Here is a 21,980-nt window from a genome sequence, read left to right as displayed (position 1 = left end):
TAACACGCGTTGTCTTTATTTAGGTTGTGTCCTATGCAAAGTTCTTGTATCCAACCAATGCCCTTGTTGGCCGCAAAATTGATAATCATGGTGCTGTTCCTTCATGTCGATTCAGTGCTTCACGGAGCCTTACGGGGTCAAGACATAAAACTGTAACCACTAAAACAATACCACCAGGAACAGAAATAGGTAAAAACTCCGTATGGTTTTGTACTGCTTGCATGCAAGGGGAACTGCAATACCCTTTTTCCTTGTAAGATGCTCTAAAATGGCAGGAATAAATTTTGCCTGGAACAAGGCTAAATAACAGTAGGAACTGAAGGCTGTCAGCAAAAAGCACTTTTAGGAAGGATTTGATAAAGCTGAGAATTCTTCAGGAGGCCATTCCCTAAAGCTGTGGCCAAAGACTAGTGAAGGGATCAGATGAGTAGACTAGAGATAACTAAGCACAAAGGAGTGAAAAGCTCAGAGGAGATAAAAGGCTACACAACAAAACAACATTGATTTTTGGAATTGCTATTTTATTACCTGTTTCTTTGTAATCAATTTAGTTACATTTCCTATCAGGAGAGACAACACTAGGCTTTGTAAAGGATAGATTTTTTTTTCCCTGAACTCTTTCAAAGAATTACTTGAACGCTTGGAACACATGGAAATGTAAGGAAGAACTCTCCCTGCCCTTCCAGCATAACAAGACCTAACCTAAAGGAACACTGATAAGTGATTTTCTTAAATTCAGATTAAATACCATAGACTTCATGTGTCCAACTGACTGCCCAAAAGATTTTATTTTTTAAGAGTATAAGCAAGTTCATTTTGTCTGTGCCATTTGTGAGGAGGTGCTGTTGCTATTTTCACATGTGCAAGTTTTGGTCATGCCAGAGGCAGGGAGGGGAATAAACTTCTGCACACTTAGGCCTAGTCTTCACTTACCGGCTGGTCCGGAGGCACGCAATCAATGTTCTGTGATCGATTTATCGTGTCTGGTTAAGACGCGATAAATCGATCCCGGATCGATCCCGGAAGTGCCCACAATCGGCGCCGGTACTCCAGCTCTCCGAGAGGAGTACGCAGCGTCGACGGGGGGAGACTTCCGGCCGCGTCTGGACCCCGGTAAGTCCGGACTAAGGTACTTCGAATTCAGCTACGTTATTAACGTAGCTGAATTTGCGTACCTTAGTCCGAAGTCCGGACTAAGTGGGGACCAGCCCGTACAGAATAAGAGATCTAGTCACAGTTTTGCTCAAAATAGAGAAACAAATTACCAGAGTATCAGATTCCCTAAAGTAGCAGCATTTAAATTATTCCACGCTGATATTTAAGTGACATCTTACCTGCAGAAGATGTTTCCCGTGTCCCTCTCTTGCAATTAAACACCCCAACCCACCAGCTCCTGCTGTTCAAACCAGAAACTAATATACCTTACAGCGCTTCAGTGGTAAAAAGGCAATCGTGTAAAAGTGACACAGCTAATTCAACAGATCTGCTACCTGCATGTACTTTACAAAACAGATGTGTTCTTTTTGTTCATACTGTAGAGTCAATACATCTTTGTGAAAGTGAGCTTGGCTCATGCATCAGTGATTCGAAGTGCAGAATCTTTTATCACATGTGGTAATGCATGAGCTGGCAAGAACTCAGTTGAACATTCAGATCCAGATTTAAAGCTGCATGACTGGCTATTGAAGTGTTCATCTTTCTGCTTGCAAAAAGAGCACATTTGGAACCATGGAAAGATATAAATATGGAATCATATGGATATCATTTTTAGTCACTTTTCAGATTATAATCACACTTGAAAACAATATTCTAACGGGAGAACATAAAATAGACTTTTGTGTATCTGGCCAACATATGTAACCACTTTACTCTCGCCCCTAAACTAGACCCTCCAATGCTGTGCCATTTCTGGCATCCTTACACAACACCCATAAATAACATTTTTTTACAAAAAGAACTTCCTTTCAGGCTTTTACCTCTGCTGCTTGAATGTTCCAGCTAGAATGAACCTGCTGTGCTGCTGATGTACCAGAGGTGTTCTCTGACAGTCTGCTGACTTCAGTGGAACATAAGTAGCATGACAATAGAACACCAGGTGCAGCAGAATGCCAGTAGGCAAAAATAACTGGATCCTTTTAACTCAGCAGTGTAAGGACTAATGACGAAAACATCCCGCTGACTCCTCTATCCACACAACTGCTCACCTTCTTTCTAAATGTAGAGAGGGAGCCAGCTTCTTTCTTGTGCTCCAGCCCCTTTATGCCACTCTGGAAGTGGCCTTTGCAGAATAATCCTGGTGTAACATGTTCCTAGATAGTGCAGAATTCTTTTCTCCTCTGTTTCTACTACGCCCTTGCCCTAGCATAAATAGGAAGGAAAGGGTGTGGCCAGAATATTGTGCACTCCAGCTATGCTCATCTGGTGTAATAGCCACTAAGAGGTTGTTACAAGCCAGTACAACATAAAGTAGCTCCAAGACTGCGCTAAGTGCAAGGCAGGTCCCTGGTTGAAGCCAGAATATGGGAGGTGCAAAGAGAGATGCTGATCCCATTGAAATCTTTGACTTGGACAGTTGGAGATAAGATTGTCCTCTCACTCTTCGTTCTTCTCACTAGAACCCTTGTAATATCCCTGGACTGAGTATTTTTCGATTCAGATCATGGGGTATTGTAATATTTAAAAACAATGTGCGAGTGCCTCATCCTCCTTTTCAGTTTGCATTATGGATGAGTTCTTGGTAGATCTTACATGCTTTTTCACATGCTGTATGTCACATACAATGTATTACTATTTTTAAGCAGCAAACAAAAAAAATTGCAAACCAATAATGTGCTTATTTTAAAAAAAGCACTTGCCTTTTGTCTCCTGTTGTCACTGCCTTCCAAGTACTGTCTTTGTGGTCGGTGTATATTCTGTACTGTAGTGTTTCCTGGAGCATGAGTAGGTGACCTACAGCTTCAGAGTTTGCAGATCCAAGAATTTGGGGCATTGAGTAGTATAGTTAAATGAATTTTCTCCTCCCATTTGCAGATTGTCTCTAATCTTAGAGATGCATCAGGAATCTCTTTCTTAAAGCTCATTTTTTTGTTCATCTTACAACTCATGCTGTATTTACTTCTCCCATTCTTCCAGGAAACGAAGTTGGTGAGTCATCAGAGTATAATCCGAATCTCCTGGATGATCCTCAATGGCCTTGTGGGAAACACAAGCGTGTTCTCATCTTTGCATCTTACATGGTAAGAAATTGGTATATTTTAACTGAGCAGCTGTCTGGCTCCCTGTGCATACGTACTCAGCGCATGGATGCTCAGTGTCAGTAAAGAACTACCTTGGATAAAATGTGCCCTGTTTGAGTACTTATTGGGAAAACTATAAACAGACATAGTTGTGCATTGAACTTGAGCACTACTGAGTTAGAGAGCAGTGCCAAACACTACATTAGTAATAGATTACCAGAGAGCGCTAAGGACCTTCTGTCCTCAGAGAGATTAAACTTCTGTCTGAGATTCGATGGTGATGACCCAATTAAGCGTAGACTCTATTGTAGTGAATATGCAAGGAATGTATGTTCAGTAGTGCATAAATTAGTTAATGTATTCCTAAATAATATTATGGACAAAGGCACGTTTTAAAGATGTTGCAGCAAAAGCTTGTCTATTAGAACTGTGTGGAGATGACTGGATATCAGTAATTTAGAACAACATTTTGTCTATCTATAACCACTGATCAGTGGCAGCTACAAAAAGTTAATATGAGCCTCTGGGATTAGTTTATGCACAGCTCCTTTGCTTAACACATTAAAGCAGTTAGTCTTCCTGACAGTTTGTTCCAGGAGTGAACTCTATTTTATTAAATTTGAAGGCACTCTTAGAGCATGGAAATCTTGCAAAACAATGGCTGCTAGTTACACAGAGAGAAACAGCATAAAGGTCAGAGAGTAGATCCAACAACCAAAGAGAGCGCTGATTTCAGGATTGTTGATGTCTGTTCCCAGGAACGCTGTCAGCTGAAGTTGTAGGATTCCCTGCCACTTCTCTCAGAAGAAACTGACTCAAAGCAGCAAGACAGTATTTGGGTCATTTGGGAACTATAGTCTACTCCATGTCTGAGAATTAGGATTTCTTCATTTTGCCACACTTTGGCTCCTTATTTTTTTTTTTCAAAGCATCCCAGTGAGATTGGGATTACTACAGCTTTCCCTTGACATGGCCTTATTTCAACTGTTTGTCTAGCGGTTACTCTATTCCACTAACTTGTGTGCCTCAACATGTAATGCTGATGTTTGTAATAGCAGGTTACACTCTTAAGGCCAGAAGGCTTACTTTACCCTGCACAAACTTCATTCTCTGGCACCTCTGTCATGAGACCATATAGCCCTACTCACACATCTTTTATTGACCCTTAACGTTTTGGGGAAGAAGTGAACTCTTTCCCCTCTCATCATATAGGCCATGAAATAATACTTGGCACTTGAATACACAAGCTTTATAATGCTCTGAAGATGTGGACAGACTAACAGCAGACTACTGGCGTTGTGGCCTACAACAGGCATCTATAACAGTACCTAACATTCCATACTGGTCGCTTGCACGACTCTATCATGATAGTTTAGTAGGGAAGCTCTCACGAAGAGCAGTGTCACTGACAGCTGAGCTCTAGCTCCACAAGAGTGTCCCCACACTGCCCTGTGTTTGTTAAAGGTGAAGCATTGGGTAGCTAATGAAGCCTGTATGTCAGGCTCTGAGAAGCTTATACTAGAAAGGGAGCCTGATCTCTTGGGCAAGTTGCTGACTCTCCCAGTTTCAGTTTCGCGGTCTGTAAAATGGGGATAATTGTCTGTCTTGCAAATTGCTGAGATTATTTTAATATTTTGTAAGCACTGGGTGTGCACTACAGGAGTGCAAAATATTATTGAAGACATGTCTGTCTTGCCCTTGTATCAAACAGAGGGTATGCTTGAAGGGCACCTATAATGCATTGTAGACTGTGAAACCACAAATGTTATAGAAAATTTGCCTCTTGTGTTTCAGACCACAGTAATCGAATATGTGAAACCCTCAGACCTTAAAAAGGACATGAATGAAACTTTTAAAGAGAAGTTTCCTCACATCAAGCTAACGCTGAGCAAAATTAGAAGGTAAGAAACAAGCACTTGTGAACAGAGAGGGGAGAGTGAATGTCCTTTAAGCCTCTTGTACAAGCCGCTTCCTCGAACACTTGTATGGAATTAAGTATTAATTCTATTAATAGTATATATGATTAAATACTGATAATCTCTTGTTACCAGTTAAGCTGGCTGTGGGATGGCAGCCATTACAGGAATGCTTAGGATGCTGGGAATGGTCCTCATATAACTCAGCCTAAAAGTAGTTATTTTCAGACTAATACTGCTTTCTTCTTGACTTAGTACTAATATAATGTTAGCAAATTACAACTGACTCAACAATCCTTCTGCAAACTATGGAACAAAACATAAGTGGACTTCACAGCCTACAGTGTGCTCCACCTTTCCTATAAGCAGTCTGTGCCTCCATCTGGGACCACATGGCTATCTATTTCTATTTGAGTAACAAGAAAATATCCTGTCGTCTTGGATTGTTATAGGAAACTGCAGAATGAAATAAAAAAATCCAGGCAACTTCACCTTTCTGTGCCACAATATTATCTTTAAAGAAAAGTACAGTGATTTTTTTATAGTACTTTTTAGTAAAATAAATACCCATAAGAAATACAGTTTATTCAAAATATAATTTCAGATCTTTTTAGAAATACCCTATAAACACATTAACTTCTGCCTTCAGGGAGGGGCATTGTCTTGATGATACAGAACTGTACGTCCCAGTGGGAAGACTGTCTGTGAATAGCAAACTTCGGCCCTGACTCTGCAAACCCTTAGGCGCTTTAGTCCTATTCGCTTCAATGGGACTGTGCATGAGCATAAATTTCAATAGGAGTCCCATGAATGGCGGGTAGGCAGGATCGAGCCCTATGGAAATTCAGACCCCATTTGAAATCGCTGAAAAGCAGTTTAGTAACTTTAACAGAGTTTTCAGTTCACTTCAAAAAATTTGGAACTGAGTTTTATTGGGACTTGAATTCTTATGTTCTCAGCCCTAATCTGTTTCGTGAAGCTATCAAAATGGCAGTTTCCTGTTTGGCTATTAATTCTTATAGTTACATACTGAATATTTTTTTAGGGACTTAATCTTCTTAGCACAACCACTGTAGACACTCCCTACTCTTGCATGTTTAGAGAGAGAGCTTTCAGAGATACAGCATGACCAATAGCACTACAAGTTTGCAACACTGCCCTGCCAATTTGCCTTAAAACTGATATAGAAGGATCACCTCCATGTGACAAGGAGGTTCAGTCTCCTTGGTCTCTGAAAGTGCTAGTTAATGCCAGCCATCATGTAGTTTCTGCATTGTGGAGGCCTGTCCACTGGGAACTGTACTGAGAATACCAGTTCACTTCATATGCCACCAAACAGCCTTCAGATGGTAACAGCATTGTTGAGAACTAGTCTGGATTAGATATGAACCAGATTAATAAATTCAGGGCTTCAGTCCCTTTACCAATCCTTGCTTCCTTCACACTGCAGAGTTTCCAATGTTTTTTTTAGAAACCATTTCATGTGATAAAGGTATTTTGTCCCCTCACAGCTTAAAGAGAGAGATGTGGAACCTGAGTGAAGAGTGCAATCTAGAGCCAGTTACTGTGTCAATGGCGTATGTTTACTTCGAGAAGCTTGTTCTCCAAGGCAAGCTCAACAAACAGAACCGCAAACTGTGCGCTGGTGCTTGTGTGCTTCTTGCAGCCAAGATCAGCAGTGATCTCAGGAAACATGAAGTTAAACACCTTATTGATGTAAGTATAGTTTGAATTCTTTCATTCACTGTCATAAATAAGCTCTGTCTTTTTATTAATGTTGCAGTCTTACATTTTATGAACTAAGACCAAGACTTTTTCAAAAATGAGTAACCAAATTTAGGCTCCGATCCTAAAATTAGGCACCTGTTTTGGGGGGGGAAATGGCCTGTGTTTTTATTTGATCTCCAAACCGCACCCCTAAAACTTTTGGGCATGCAAAAAACTGTGTGTTTGCATGCAAATTGGGTAATTTGGCTCCCAGTTACCAGAGTGGAACCCATAAATTGGTCTGTTTCTAGTTTTGCAGGCCAACTGCATATTTGATCCTGTATGTATGTACAGCTCAAGCCATAACATGATTACTTTTCTTTCTTATGCTGGTATGATCTGTGACAATCTAGTAGCACTCCTGAGGATAACTGCTGATCCAATTTTCTCCTCTTCTTCTCTTTTTCCCCCTCCCAAAAAATGCCATTGCAGAAACTAGAAGAAAGATTCAGATTCAACAGACGAGATCTCATTGGATTTGAATTTACAGTGCTTGTAGCTTTGGAGCTGGTCCTCTACCTTCCTGAAAACCAAGTTTTACCTCATTATAGACGTCTCACACAGCAAGCCTGACCAAAGCTACATTCCAGCTGCTCACCAGTGGCTCTGGGGATTAACAGCATTACTGAACATTTTGCTCCTGAATTTGACACTTGCCGCTGACCTTCTCTGTCACAATGTGCATCAGCTCATGCCTACAGCTAGTTTGAAGACTGCAGCATGATTTTTAAACAGTCAAGATGTACATTAACGATACAGGTACCAAGTCTGTATCAGGAGATGGTACAGAAAGGGTTGTCTTGAACTTTATTTTCCTTTGGACATTAAAGCACAAATGATTCACAAACTAGCTGCCTTTGTGGCTGCTGGTTATTCTGTATTTTCCTTTTCAATTTTACTAGGAAATGGTCAGTTCTTCCCTACAAAGGATGCTACGCTATTGTTCTCTTAGATTGCTTCGACCTTTATTTTCTTCCTTGAAACTAAAGGGAGCAACACTTCCATTCAAAGAAATCATAAACTTCAAATAGTGTATCTGCGAATTTTCTTGCATTTTTACATTAATAAAATGCATACTTTATTTTTTTAAAGATGTGCCTAAAATTGACTGGTCTGGTACCAGTACTTTTCAAGTTACTTACGTTGCATAATAGTGAATCCTGAATTTAAATAGCAATGTATCCTTTACCTGCATTTGCCTTGCATATAGTGAAAACAATTCCAGTATATCTGCACTAATATTACAGAGGGGATTTGTATTATAGATCTATAGGTAGCAAGTCTGAAACTATTCTAGTTCAACTTCTTTAACTATTAATATGTGAATAAAGGTTTTATTTTAAAAAAGGAAAGAAAGATTGGAAATCTGTCGTGAAATATCACTTGTTGAACACATTAGCTGCAGCAAAGCAGCTTGGAGTTCATTCTTGTAGTTCATTGTTCAATTGGAGATAAGAAATTGACTTATAGGTGAGAGGAAATCACCATATTATCGTTTATAATTTTGATTTATGCCACTGTTTACTATAGTCTGAAACTAAGCACCTTTTTAAACATGACCATGTCTATCATGAGTGATCTTTCTCTGCTCTGTACACAAGTGTTTCGGCCAGTACTGCTATCACTTCCAAAGTATGTCCAGTTGTTAAATTGTTACTTTTTACTCAGTTCTTCCACGCATTGTGCCACTGTGATGGGCCTCATGAAACTGGCATTTGTTGCACATTTGTTTGATCAGCCATTCAGTTAGAGGTTAATGTTCAGCAGCACTCTGATGTTTATGCAAGGGTTAAATAACTTCTTCCACTGTTGCCCAGACATTTGGTTTAAACAATTCTGAAACATGTTGTACCTTTAGCGATACAGTTAGCTGCTCTTGGGGTTTTTTTTCTAAGCAATATTATGATACAAATAAATGTTTGTGTGTGTGTTTGCAAGGGACAAAAATAATACAAAATTTCTCAATGTCCAAGTATTTGTTTGTGACTAACTTAGATACTAGATCTCTTCCTGAGGTAAAAAGGCTACCTGGTCTCTGATACATGGAGTACTGTAAATTTCAACTCCTTGTGCGTTTGTGGTGGCCACTAAATAAGAACAAACATAAAACTGAAGTCTTGCTATTCAACTACATTTTACCTAAGTCCAGTTTGACTTCAGTGAAACTGAAGCAAACTTAGTAGAGCCTTTCTTTTTAAGCAGCACTTAAAAGGTATTTTATACATCTAACTTCAGTAATACTACTCAAGTCCTAAACCTAGTAGCTCTATTTAACAACTTGAGTGCAAGTAAATATGCACCTTCTCGTCAATGCGCAGGACATGAATTTTAGAAAGCTGCTTCTCTGTAAAGTTTAACATGCATGATAATTTCTTAATCTGGGAGAATTTTACAAACTTTCTAAATTGGAAGATAGCTAACATCCAACTTGCCAACTGAATTTATTTTCCAAAAGAAAGGTTAGAAAATTGTCGGTTGTTTGCTAAAGTTCTATACTGAATAATTAGTGCCAGTTTTATAAGTTCTATTTTACTAAAGTATTAGACTAACACTTGTGGGTTGCCAACTTACTTTTTTTTTTAATTAATGCAGTGCACTCAATTTATAATGGACCATTATCTGCTACAGCTTTCTCCAAATCAGTCAATACCTTTTCTTTATCTAAATATTGACAAACTTAATATGGAACTTTAGTGTTTGGGGAAGTGGTAAATGTAAAACTTCTCACAGTTTTTGTCCAAAAAATGTAAAATCATTTGTCATGTTACTATAAATGTCTAAAAATGTAGTGCTCCAAGACAACTTGTGCTCCTGCTGTTCATTTTAGGAGTTAAATTGCTTTAAACTAATATGTAACGGAGAAAAGATGTTCTGACTGAAATGTAAACCTTAAAGTCTAATCCTGCAATCCTTCATCAGACATGGACTGCAATGGCAGCTGTGCCTGAGTAAGGTTGCAGGTTGTTGCTTCAGTGTGTAAATGGGTTTAGTCTTCCAGCAAAATGTAGACTTACACCTTCCTAAGATAAAGCATGTATTCTTTAGAGCAGTGTTTTAAGTAAAGGCTTTACCGTAATAGGTGCTCATTTTAAAGCTCGGCTTGTGCACATCCAAAGCTCTGAGCTCTAAAGCCCTAGATATTATGGGTGAAAATTGTATCATGGGAATGGTCTATTATATACAGTGTTCACTGTGTGTAAATTTCTATAAGAAATGGAAGGAAACTCTTCTGTAACACCATAGAAATCTTGTTTCAAGTCTGAAGATGGGTTATTGATCCCAAATTAAGAACAGGAGGACTTGTGGCACCTTAGAGACTAACAAATTTATTAGAGCATAAGCTTTCGTGGACTACAGCCCACTTCTTCGGATGCATAGTAGTAGTCCACGAAAGCTTATGCTCTAATAAATTTGTTAGTCTCTAAGGTGCCACAAGTACTCCTGTTCTTCTTTTTGCGGATACAGACTAACACGGCTGTTACTCTGAAACCTCTGATCCCAAATTGTCATTTTAACCGACCGTCTACAACTTGTATGTTGAGTACCTTTTTCTGTGACTTATCTGTACAGAAATGGTGATCCTGTTGGCAAAGGCAGTAACGTACGTACGTGTGTGTGTGATGTTTTATAGGAGTTAGCATTCTCTACCCTAAATTGGCTTAGAGTCCTATTTCAGTTAAGCCTCATTGTGATATATTTATCTTGTTACAGAAAAGCTGCCACTGTGTGGTAGAAAATTATTACTGCAATGTTATCAATGTCTAAACCAAAATGGGACCCAACATAACATTCTAAGAGAGAGGTTACACTTTTTCATGCAAAAACAAAGAATCTTTTTTCCTTTAAAGAGAAATGCTGGTCTCTTTACATTTGGGGGTGTGGTTTAATTATGTATCACATGTAAATATGGTGCTGCTTAGATTCAGCACAACGAAAAGACTCTTGATAGGAGCTTGTACATTTTTATGTAAACTGTTATAGTTTTGTGTCTTAGTAAATTAAATTAAAGTCTCTTGTTTGTAATTTGTCTAATATTCTTTTGATGAAATTGTGGGATTGAGAAGCTGTGAAATAAAATTTGTTTTGATACATATTTTGTAACCAATCAAGTTTGACATACTTTGGCTTCTGTCTGGAAAATATTCCTTTTAAGAACACTCTAGCTGTATGAGCCTTTCCTTTGCCTCCTTCTAAATACCTGGCAGAAAGAGGTAATCCAAGTCAATTTTCAAAAAAACTATTCTTGATAGTTTCATGTACTACACTTGCCCCTGAATCCTTAACCCATGTTTGTGGGTTTTCAATAATGCCCTATTTAAAAAAAAAAAAAAAAAATTACTGTGACAGGACCACAAACTGGAGAAACTGACTAAACATACATGGGAACTAGTGCTGTGTAATTTAGTCTTTCAGTTACAGCAATCACAGGAAAATTTCATACTGAAATGTGATTATATGGCAGACTGTTCATGTAATATATCTTTTTAGCTCTAGGACAGGCTCATTTAACAAGGCAGATACTTACTACCTCATAGACTTTAAGGCCAGAAGGGCCCATCCTGATCATTAGTCCAGGGGTTCTCAACCTTTTTCTTTCTGAGGCCCCCCAGCATCCTGTAAAAACTCCCCAGCCCCCTTGTGTCGCAACAATTTTTCTGCATATAAAAGCCAGGGCCAGAGTTGGGGGGTAGCAAGCAGGGCACCTGCCCAGGGGCCGCCATGTAGCTAAGTTGCTCAAGCTTCAGCCTCGGGTGGCAGAGCTCAGGGCCCTGGGCTTCAGCCCCAGACAATGAGGCTTCAGCTTTCTGCCCTGGGTCCCCACAAATCTAATGCAGGCCCTGCTTAGTGGACCCCCTGAAGCCTGCTGGCAGCCCCCCAGGGGCCCTGGAACCCTAGTTGAGAACCACTGATCTAGTCAGACCTGCTCATTGCAGGCCACAGAACCTTGCCCACCCTCTCCTGTAATAGACCCATAATCTCTGGCTGAGTTACTGAAGTCCTCAAATTGTGCTTTGAAGACTTCAAGTTACAGAGAATCCACCATTTACACTAATTTCAACCTGCAACTGAACCATGCCCCATGCTTCAAAGGAAGGCAAAAAAAACCTGGGTCTCTGCCAATCTGACCCTGGAAAAAATTCCTTCCTGATCCCAAATATTGTGATCACTTAGACCCTGATCATGTGGATAAGACCCAGCAGCCAGACATGTGGGAAAGAATTCTCTGTAGCAACTCAGAACCCTCCATATCTAGTGTCCCATCACTGGTCATTGGAGATATTTGCTATCTGAAAGTACAAACTGGGAGGACTCGGCGTGGAACAACACAATGGTGCCACAGGTCACTTTGAGGAGTACAGATGTGCTCATGAGACAGAGAAGTGACAAAGGAGGAAAGAAAAGGCACAATAGTCCAGCCAACAACTGTCTCCTCCAAGATTACACCTGTCACTTCTGTGGGAAAATCTGCAAGGCATGAATTGGGTTCCTCAGCCACTTAAAACACCACCAATGAACCCCCTTGGCAAACATTATCCTCGCATGAAGGGATAGCCAAAGACATGCTATTGTAGGCAGTCTCCTCATATCATCTCCTCCATAAACTTATCAAGCTCAGTCTTGAAGCCAGTTGAGTTTTTTTTACCCCTGCTACTGGAACAGTTGTTCCAGTTTCCTGTCCATGCCCCTACTATTTAAAGTAAGGACTGCTATTACACACACACACACACACCTGCTTCCTAAAATACTGCTTGCTCACTTTCACATGCATATGGCATCTGCAGAGCAACATACTATAGATGCAGTCGTATGTCCATAAGGCAAGACGATTCAAGGCCTCCTCTGTGACATTGTGGACATCATCCAATTCACCTTTGAATCTGTATTTGGGGTGCTGCGTTGTGTGTTTGGTTTGGATGTTCTCACCCCAGTCGCATGAAGTGGAACTTTTGATTTTCCACTTGTGCATCAAGTAGCTGCATCTTCCATGGCTTGTTCGGATGCAGTTAAAAGTGGTCCAAAGTTTGCATCACAGGCTGAAACCAGGAGGGTGGCTTGTCAGATCAGTAATAAGGTGCTTGTTTGGAATGGTAAGTGTGGTCCAGACACTTTACCATTCCCTGGCCGGATCCAGTGACATCAGATGGTCGTGGGTGGTCCATAATGGTTTTTGCTATTGCTGTTTGAATCAACTTTTACAGTGTCTGGCAGCCTCAAATACTGCTTTTGTCTCATACGGCAAATGAATAAGCTAAATAAAAGGCAGCCATAATTATATACCCACCACCGATCATTTAGAATGTTAATTTAGTTCCACAGGCCTGGCCTCTGAATTTGAGCAAGTGGCAAGCTGATCACCAATTGTGCTAAAACAAGAAACAATCCACAAATGGCTCCAAAGTGAAGTTCCAAATCTAATCAGTTCAAACTAGACACTTGTTTCAATGCCTTACTTTTAATAGCAGCTCACATTTAAAAAGACTGAATCCTAAAGTGTCAGGAAGTGAGATTTCTATGCTGAAGCCTTTTCTAGGATCACAGCCCAATCAAGCAAAAAAAGTAATCCGTATCCAGATATGCTTCAGCCCAACGGGGGGAGAGGGGGCACACAAGTCAGTTTCCTCTAGACTTCTGATGCATTCATTACTATTTGTAGAGTGCAGCAGCTGTTCCAAGCTACCCTTTTCCTTCATCCCATATGGATTTTTGCTTTGATTAAAGCGAGTTACAATAGACCATGTTCTCTGAGAAACGTAGGTTTGGGAATCGGACAGACAGGCCAAGGCTCAGAACAGCTACCCCTTCATTTTAATCTTGTTTCTTATCTACTGAGCGAAGTACAAGTGTGAGGACTCCAGGGAAAGGCCAAAAGCTAAGGCATTCATGCTGTCCAGCAAGAAAGCTGAGACACTCTTGTCATTCATATAAAAGTGCAGCATCTCAAAGCACTTTACAAAGTATGTTTTACAGATGGAAAGGAAATGAGGGCAGAAAGTTGTGATTTCACAAGATCATATGTCAAGTTACTGATGGAAATGGGATTAAAACAAGTGTGCCCAAGTCCTAGTCCTGGGCCATTGGCACTGGACCATGCACCTGACCCAGGTGAATGTCCACCTAAGGCCCTCCCCCACTCTTGTTTTCCATTGCTACAGTGACCCAGTTTTTGTTCTCCATACGAAAAGGGGTGGGGGAGAGTTAGGTAAGGGCAAGCTGTCATGGAGCCACAGGGGTGCTGAGCACCCGCAATTCCTATTGATTTTGTGCTTTTCAAGACCACGTCCAAGCTTTCTCCCAACCCCGAGGGAGGGAGCCGGGGAGGCAGTGGCAGGAGCCCTCCCATTCCAGCTGGAGTAAATGTCCTCGTACCAGGGCGTTGAACTACGTGGGCTGTAGACGAACCGCTGCAGTGCTGGGCTAGGACAGCGGTTCTCCAACTGTGGGTTGGGAGCCCAAAGTGGGCCACAACGAGGGTGACCAGATGTCCCCATTTTATAGGGACAGTCCCGATTTTTGGGTCTTTTTCTTATATAGGCTCCTATTACCCCCCACCCCTGTCCCGATGTTTCACCCTAGCTGGGGTCGCCAGGGCGGGCTTAGCCTTGCTGGGGGCGGGGCTGAAGCCCTGGGGCCCAGGCTTGGCCCCGCCCCGGGGCCGTGCAGGGGTTTGTTGTTAGGAGGGCGCGTGAGAGCCCCTGGGCTCGGACCGCAGCCTGAGGCCAAGGCGCAGAAGAACCTTCCCGCTCACCCTCCCCCGCCCGCCGGTGACGTCACGGACGCTGCCCCGGAAGCGCTCGCGTCTTTCCCCGTCTTTGTTTTATCGCTTCCGGGTGGCGGGTGTCGCCCTTTCCGGTCTGGGCTGGCGGCGAGGTAGGAGGCGAGGGGCGGCCGGGCTGGCGAGGCGCGAGCCGGGGCTGGGGGCTGCAGGCCGCGGGGGCTGGGGAGACGCCGGGAGGGAGGGTGGGCGGCGGCGCCGGGTTCCCGGCCCCCTTTCCGGCCCCGTGGGGCGGGCTGGGCTCGGCCTCCTTCTGCCCCGGCCTCGGTTCTCCCGCCTGGTCCCACGCGCCGGGCCGGCCGTCAGCGGAGCAAGCCCCGGTTCTTCTCGCTTGTGCCGGGGGGAGCTTGTCTTCCCGTCCCGATCCCCGCCACGTGCGGGGGCGGCCAGGCTTTTCCGGCAGCGCTGCGGTGCGCGGGGCCGGGTTTGGGCCCGTTAGTCCCAGGTTTGGGTTTGGGATTTAGTGGCTCCAGTCCCAGTTACATCAGAGAATCCGGCCCGGTGCGTGAGGGTGACGTTTGGGACCGCGCCGATCACCTGGCCCAGGACGAAGCACACGAGGGTTGAGGGCGAAGCATTTGTCATGGGGCCCTGGTGGTTAGATCAGGCAAATCTGCCTGCTTGTCTCTAGGCCACGCTGCAAAACCTTCCCTTTCGAAAAGGCCTTTCCACCATAAAAATCACACAACGCTGACATGCCCCTGTACTCCGAAATCCATCCCCACCAAAACTAGCAAAATCCTCAAACAACAAAGACTTGACCACAAGCAGAGTTGTGTGTGTTGCGAAAAGGGAGAGATGCCAGAGACTCCATTAAGCTCACAAGGGACTTGGTTACTGCTATTGGTTTTATGCGGAAGGCACAGAGATACTACAGGATAAAATTTAAGGTGGATAGACTGTAGGGTTACCATATTTCAACACTGAAAAAAAAGGACACTCCACGGGGGCCTGGCCCCTTCCCCACCCCCGGCTCCGCCCCAGCTCCACCCCTTCCCCAAAGCCCCTGCCCCAACTCTGTCCCCTCCTATGAGCACCCCGCATTCCCCCTCCTCCTCCCTCCTGCTCTGATCTTGGTTGGGGGTTGCTAAGTGCTTCCCTGCTCCCCATTCGCCCTGCAGCGTCTATGCCCCTGCCTGCCCTGCTCCTCCTCGCCCTGCAGCCTCTGCTTCCCCACCTGCCCTGCCCCTGCAGCCTCTGTGACTCCTACTCCCCACTCGCCCTACAGCCTCTGCGCCCCCTGTCCCTGCACCCCCCTGCCCCTGCAGCCTCTGAGACTCCTGCTCCCCATTCGCCCTGCAGCCTCTATGCCCCTGCCTGCCCTGCTCCTCCTCGCCCTGCAGCCTCTATGCCCCTGCCTGCCCTGCTCCTCCTCGCCCTGCAGCCTCTATGCCCCGCCTGCCCTGCTCACCCGGCAGCCTCTGCCTGCTGGGGGCTTCAGACACTCGGCAGCGCTGGTCCCTGCAGCCCCGGCCTCAGCTTCCTTCCTGCCGCCGAGCATGTTCCCCGGCCTGTCTGTCGCCGCCGGAAACAGCTCCCGCGGCGCCGGGTTCCAAGCTGCACGGGGCAATGGGGCCACAGGAAGGGTCCCCCAGTGGCCTGGGGGTCCCCGCCCGCGAGGGAAGCCCGAGCCCCCCCCGTACCCCGTCTGAGCATTGTAGCTGGGGCAACTGGGCTGCGCTGCGGACCCGGCGGATCGTGCTGGGCGGACCCTGGCTTATGCCTCCCTATTTCCCCAGACATGTCCGGCTCTTTGGAAATGCCCCCCGGACGGGGATTTGAGCACCAAAAAGCCGGACATGTCCGGGGAAATCCGGACGTATGGTAACCCTAATAGACTGAGGTGTGCTTAAGCTGAGCAGGACAATTCTCAGTGGGCTGGGCTGTTAGAACATGTATCTGAGTACTTGGTTAGTGGGGTATGACCCTGTGATTTATGTCCCCTTAGGTATCTCCTCTTGCACATCCCTGTGTGGTAACACATAGAAAAATAAGATGCAGAACGACGCTGGGGAATTTGTGGACCTGTATGTGCCTCGTAAATGGTGAGTGCCTTTCCTTGGTGTGCTTGGTGCTATTATATAGGGGCATGGGTCTTTCCAGGCTGACTCAGGTGGTCAGTCTTGTGCAGCCTCCTGCATACAACAGCATCAGTGTCCCCATAATAAACCTCCCTGGTGTGTGAAAGGCAGTTCCTGTGTGAGGATCAGTTTATGCACTGAAGCATGAAACTTGGTAACCAAAGCACCAGTTCACTATATTCTATGAAGGGATTAATTTAGTTGTATTACTACTTCCTCTTAGATTCCAAGGCCAGAAAGGACCATTGTGATCATCTAATCTGACCTGGGTAACACAGGCCATAAAACTTCTCCAAAATAATTCCTTTATTGAACTAGAAACACACCCACTCTTGACTTCAAACTTGTCACTGATGGAAATTTCACCATGACAATTGATAAAGTGTTCCAGTAGTTAGTTACCTTCACTGTTAAGAGAAAAAAACAACTTTCACAAAAGCACATAGGCGTTAGCAAGTGGCCAGATTGGTGTTGGGAGTCATTTTGTTCCGACCTTCTTCAAGGGGGAACAAAAACTTATAAAATGAACTGCTCATTTGTGAGTATGTGTTTATTTCCTGCAGGAGCAGTTTCGTGAGCTCCTTCTGGGTTCTTAGGAGTTTTTACAATGAACTCATGATTTCTCACTGCATCTGGATTCACAATGTTTAGTCTAAAAGTCGCAGTCCTGGGATTAAGATAGGCAAAGAATTAAATAGACATACCGGGAGTTTTTTTAATAAGAAATTCAGATAAACCCGGTAAACCCCTTAAATAAACTATGTGAAGTGCAGGCAAAAATAATTTTGTGTGAGGTGCTATTGGAAGGGCCAGTTGATTCTACTCAGTCACTACCACTGCTCTGTTACTAAATAAGTAGCATTCCTCTCAGACATAGCAGGTAGCTACATTCCAGTTTCTTATAGTTGCTTTCCAGAGCAGATAGGAATGCATATTTCCGGTGCGAGTTATCTTCATTTACGTGCAGTGAACATAGTCTAAAAATAATGAAATAGGTCAACATTAAGATTATTTGCTGCCATAGCTAAGTGTAATACTGCCAGATAAGAGCCAGGTTTAAATCTGGTGTCAGGCCTACTTTTAACTGTATGGTCATTGAGCTCTCTGATGCCTTGACTATCACCATCAAACTGCTAGCCCAGCTGTATTCATACTGTGGGTAGGCCTTTAATAGGCTTTGTTCGGTTAGTATAATACCCTCCTCATATGCTTCTTACTTTAAATTCATATTCCCTCTTTCCTCAGCTCTGCTAGCAACCGAATAATCGGTGCTAAGGACCATGCTTCCATTCAAATGAATATTTCTGAGGTAAGTATAACTCATGACAGATGTAGATTTAATTAGAGAGTTGTAACTATTTGTGAAGTTTAGAACCTTCAGTTTCACTAACGTTTATGAAGTGCTCAATATGTCAGCGTGAATGTTGTATTACATCTCCAAATAAGTCTAATACCATCTCAACAGCATTGGATGTAATTTATCTTGGCAGCTTGCTTTGGCAAATCTGCCTTTGTTGTGCTGTGTACAGGATTTGTAATTTTTTAATATTCATGGAGGGAATGTGGCTTAGTAGTTAAGGTATGGGACTGATAATTGGAAGTCTTGCAATTTTGTCTCTGCAATTTGCTTACTGTGTGGATTTGGGCAAATTACTTCATCCTTTTTACATCACCATAATATGCACATTTTTTAAGTGATTTTATTTCCCTTTTAATGTTAAGAAAAATTCTCTTGCTTACCCTATTTCATTATTCAAGGATTGGGGATCAGCAGAAATGAAAAACAAATCCTTGTGCTATTTTACGGGCTGCTGCAGGGTTTAATCTTACACTGCTCAATGTTCTCTTCCTGGGAAACTTCCCTACAACTTGAAAAAGTGAGATCATTTGTGTCCTTTTTCTTGTGCATTTAGTGGCCCGCAGAACAAGACTGCTTCTTCCAAATTTCGATACAGTCCTAAATCCAGACAAGTGCGCTCGTCATTAAGGCAGCTAAATCCACAGACTTTTAAATTGGACATGTACTTGTATCCCAAAAGAGACTTCGACTTTATCTTCTACCCAGGCCTTTGTTAATACACCCGTTGTTACTGGTTAATTGTATTCCTGTTATGTTGTCTGATCCTAAATCCATCAGACTCCATGGTCCTTTTATGTATGTGAAGAAACTAACCTGTCATTTTTAATGTGGACATTTGGCTTAGGTTTTGTGATTCTTGATATTCTGACCATAGGACCCATTTCTCTGCAAACAATTTACCTTTTGCGCCTCTTGTTTGCAAACTTGATATTTTTAGAGGGTAAAGTATTACAAGAATTGTGTGTTTACCAACATGTCTACTTAATCAAAATGTTCTAATTATAATTGTAGGTTGACAAGGTCACAGGCAGAGTCAATGGCCAGTTCAAAACTTATGCCATTTGTGGAGCAATTCGTAGGATGGTAAGAGTGTTTCCTTGAAAATTAGGAAATGTGTTTACTCCACCTTAGATTGGTTGGACTGTTTATCCCTGTGTGATGCATGTTTGGCCTTTGTGAAAAGTTTGTGATCTCAGTCCAGCTCCCAGTGGACGTGTGTCTATCACAAAACCCATACCTCTCCTCTGGCAGACTATTTGGCAGACTCAGTAGTAAAGGGAACAAAGACAGTGGACCCTATCCAACTTCTCTTTAAATGGAAAAACTCTCCTGACTTTAGTGGGAGTTTGTACAGGGCCAGTCCATCACAGAGACACTGCTATTCTTTATCCACAAGTTGTTCTTCCTCCAGAACATATCTGAGGCACGCTGTCAGAGGAATGTAAGGATGTTAGTATTGTTGCTTCCTGTGCTACTCTACATGCTCACTGGATAGAGGATTTCTGTTTCTAAAGTTCTCAATCCAGTACCTTTCATGAGACCTTAATCAGTTTTAAATGTAAAACAAAAAGCTAGCTTGTATTCATTCTGTTTAGATTTGAGAGGTGAATTTCATGAACAAATTCCATTACCAAATCAACTTCTCCACTTATGTATTCGGATTTTTTTTCTGGTTAAAACATGTATAATTGAATTGTCCAAAAATCTGTAGTAATGAAATCAGTAAAAGAAATTGCTGAAGATTTTTTTTTGTGTGTGTGTGGCAACCAGTATACCGAGTGACCAATTTCTAGAGCAGTGTTGGATCTGTGGTGTTCGTAAGCAACACAAAAATCCAGCTTTTAAGATTTCTTTAAATCAACTCAGTGTGGTGCTTTTTCTGCACTTTCATCAGGGTGCTGTGTCTTTGTAATAACAAGATATATCATTGAGCATCAAGTGACATAACGTATTAAGTTAAAAACACTTTCGGGTACTGCAAGATGGCCAAGAATTTGATGAATACTTTTGGAAAAGCTAATTCACACAAATAGCATTCTATCAACAGATTTATATACATCTCTAAGCCGTTGATACTTCCAGAAATGTCTTTAGGTAGCTGAGCACCTCACATCTCTCATTTTACATTTAAAAATGAGAAACCAGGGATTACAGACTGTTTCAGCACTCCATTTTTTTCTATTTAAGGGTGAATCTGATGATTCTATTCTGCGTCTGGCAAAAAATGATGGGATTGTTTCCAAGTAAGTATGTTAACCTTTGCAAAGATGAGATAATCAATGTGATTTCCTTTCCAGGTTCCAGAGTTTTAGGTCTTGATGAAAACATGTATTGTGGATTTACAGGCTGTTTATGAAGTTTTACAAAAATATTTATTAAAGCTGCTGAAACAGATTATGACTTTGTAACGATTTTGTTTGGTTTTCTTTTCCAGGAATTTCTAACTGAAGATGCCCTCTGATATGGAACATTTTGTTGTAAAATAAACAGCTTGAACATATTTGATGTGCAGCGTTTTATTTTAGTTCAGAACCATAAATGCCAGTGGGTTTTAAAGTTCTCTAAATATCTTCAGATGTTTGTGCAGGAACGTTACAGAACTGACTAATTCTGAGGACCTAGAGATGAAACCTTTTGATAACCCAATATATAGAACTATGCCTCGTTTGAAAACCCGAGTCTGCGTTTTTGTTAACTTCAAACTTTCTCATCCACATTTAGTATATGTTGCAAATTTAGCTCTTTGTATTACCCTTGCTTCAATTCTCTACAGCATAGATCAAGAGTTGAATGTTTTGCAGGTATAGGAATCTGGAAACATGTAGAAATTGTTTGATTCTGCCTGTTCCATTGAAATGTGTTTGAGAAGGAAAGCTTACGTAGGATATGTCCTTGTGGGTTAATTTGACTGAGACTTTAAAGTATAGGCTCAGCTTTCTTCTGCTAATATCAGTGCCGTATGCGTTTCTGCCATCGATGCACTCACGCTCTTGGCTCGTCTATTGAAATCTTATCGTGTGTCATTATAGGAAATGCTTACATTTTCTTAACATGCTTTACCCATATTAATTACTCTGCAAGAGACAAAATATTCAGGAAAACTTCACTTTTCATATGACCTCAGATGGTAAAAAGTAGGGCATTATGCTGTCTGAGAAACTCATTTAAAATATCTAAACAATATTTTAATACATAGCTTATGGGTCCTTTAATGGCCTATTAAACTTTTTACCTGCTGACATGTTATTTTTAGCTATCTCACTACCAGAGCCCATAGGGAGTGCAGCCAGTTGGAATGAGAATACACATGCTGACACTGCCTCTGTTATCTGTCAGTTCCCTGTCTCTGGCTAATATCCACCACATCGCACTTTTGACCTGAAGCTCACAGCTGTTCTTGCCTTTAGGTTTTGGAAGAATTGTTTCCAAGTTTTATCTGTCCTACTTCAGGTGTTTTATTTCAATGGTAAATGGCTGGAGAGCATGCAAACTCAATACTCAATTGATGAAATGGGCTTTGTGAAGGGAGATTGGCTGGCTGAGGTTCAGACTGTACAAATATCCGATGGATATAGAAGCAGACTTTACAGTTTGGGTCCAAGCTAGAGGGGTGGGGTATTAGGCTACAAGCAAAACCCTACTTCCAGTCTAGTTTCTAATGTTATTCTGCAAATCTGAAATTGTAGAAATACAGCAAAACCGCTTTATACACTAAGATAAATGCAGTTTTACAAGACAGCCATGGTTCTCAGGTGTGTGAAGTTGCTTCAGCCTCCTCTTCCTTAATGCACTGCACTTTTTAATTATTAGATACAACTTTACTTTCTCCTACTGATTCAGAAAATC

The 21,980-nt window shown here is 42.3% G+C and overlaps 2 protein-coding genes across 3 annotated transcripts in view; both read left to right on the top strand.

The window, feature by feature from the left end:
• Positions 1–11,012, top strand: part of CABLES2 (Cdk5 and Abl enzyme substrate 2) — a 53,162-nt gene extending 42,150 nt beyond the window's left edge. For both annotated transcript variants that reach the window (XM_024114908.3, XM_065566127.1), the window contains 5 exons: positions 24–189; positions 3,133–3,236; positions 5,031–5,137; positions 6,664–6,868; positions 7,352–11,012. In XM_024114908.3, coding sequence (XP_023970676.3) covers positions 24–189; positions 3,133–3,236; positions 5,031–5,137; positions 6,664–6,868; positions 7,352–7,492 — 723 coding nt within the window. In that variant the 3' untranslated portion in view covers positions 7,493–11,012. The remainder of the gene's footprint in view (positions 1–23; positions 190–3,132; positions 3,237–5,030; positions 5,138–6,663; positions 6,869–7,351) is intronic.
• Positions 11,013–14,639: 3,627 nt separating this feature from the next.
• Positions 14,640–20,634, top strand: RPS21 (ribosomal protein S21). The gene is made up of 6 exons (XM_024114924.3): positions 14,640–14,788; positions 16,642–16,738; positions 18,020–18,083; positions 19,146–19,217; positions 20,322–20,377; positions 20,569–20,634. Exons 2-6 carry the CDS (start codon positions 16,689–16,691, stop codon positions 20,576–20,578), a joined length of 252 nt encoding a protein of 83 aa, XP_023970692.1. The 5' UTR covers positions 14,640–14,788; positions 16,642–16,688; the 3' UTR covers positions 20,579–20,634.
• The last annotated feature ends 1,346 nt before the right edge of the window (positions 20,635–21,980 follow it).

The sequence above is a fragment of the Chrysemys picta genome, chromosome 13 (assembly GCF_011386835.1).
Source record: "Chrysemys picta bellii isolate R12L10 chromosome 13, ASM1138683v2, whole genome shotgun sequence".
Lineage (NCBI taxonomy): Eukaryota > Metazoa > Chordata > Testudines > Emydidae > Chrysemys > Chrysemys picta.
The sequence above is the reverse complement of the archived record's forward strand: the minus strand, read 5'-3'. Positions and strand labels throughout refer to the sequence as shown.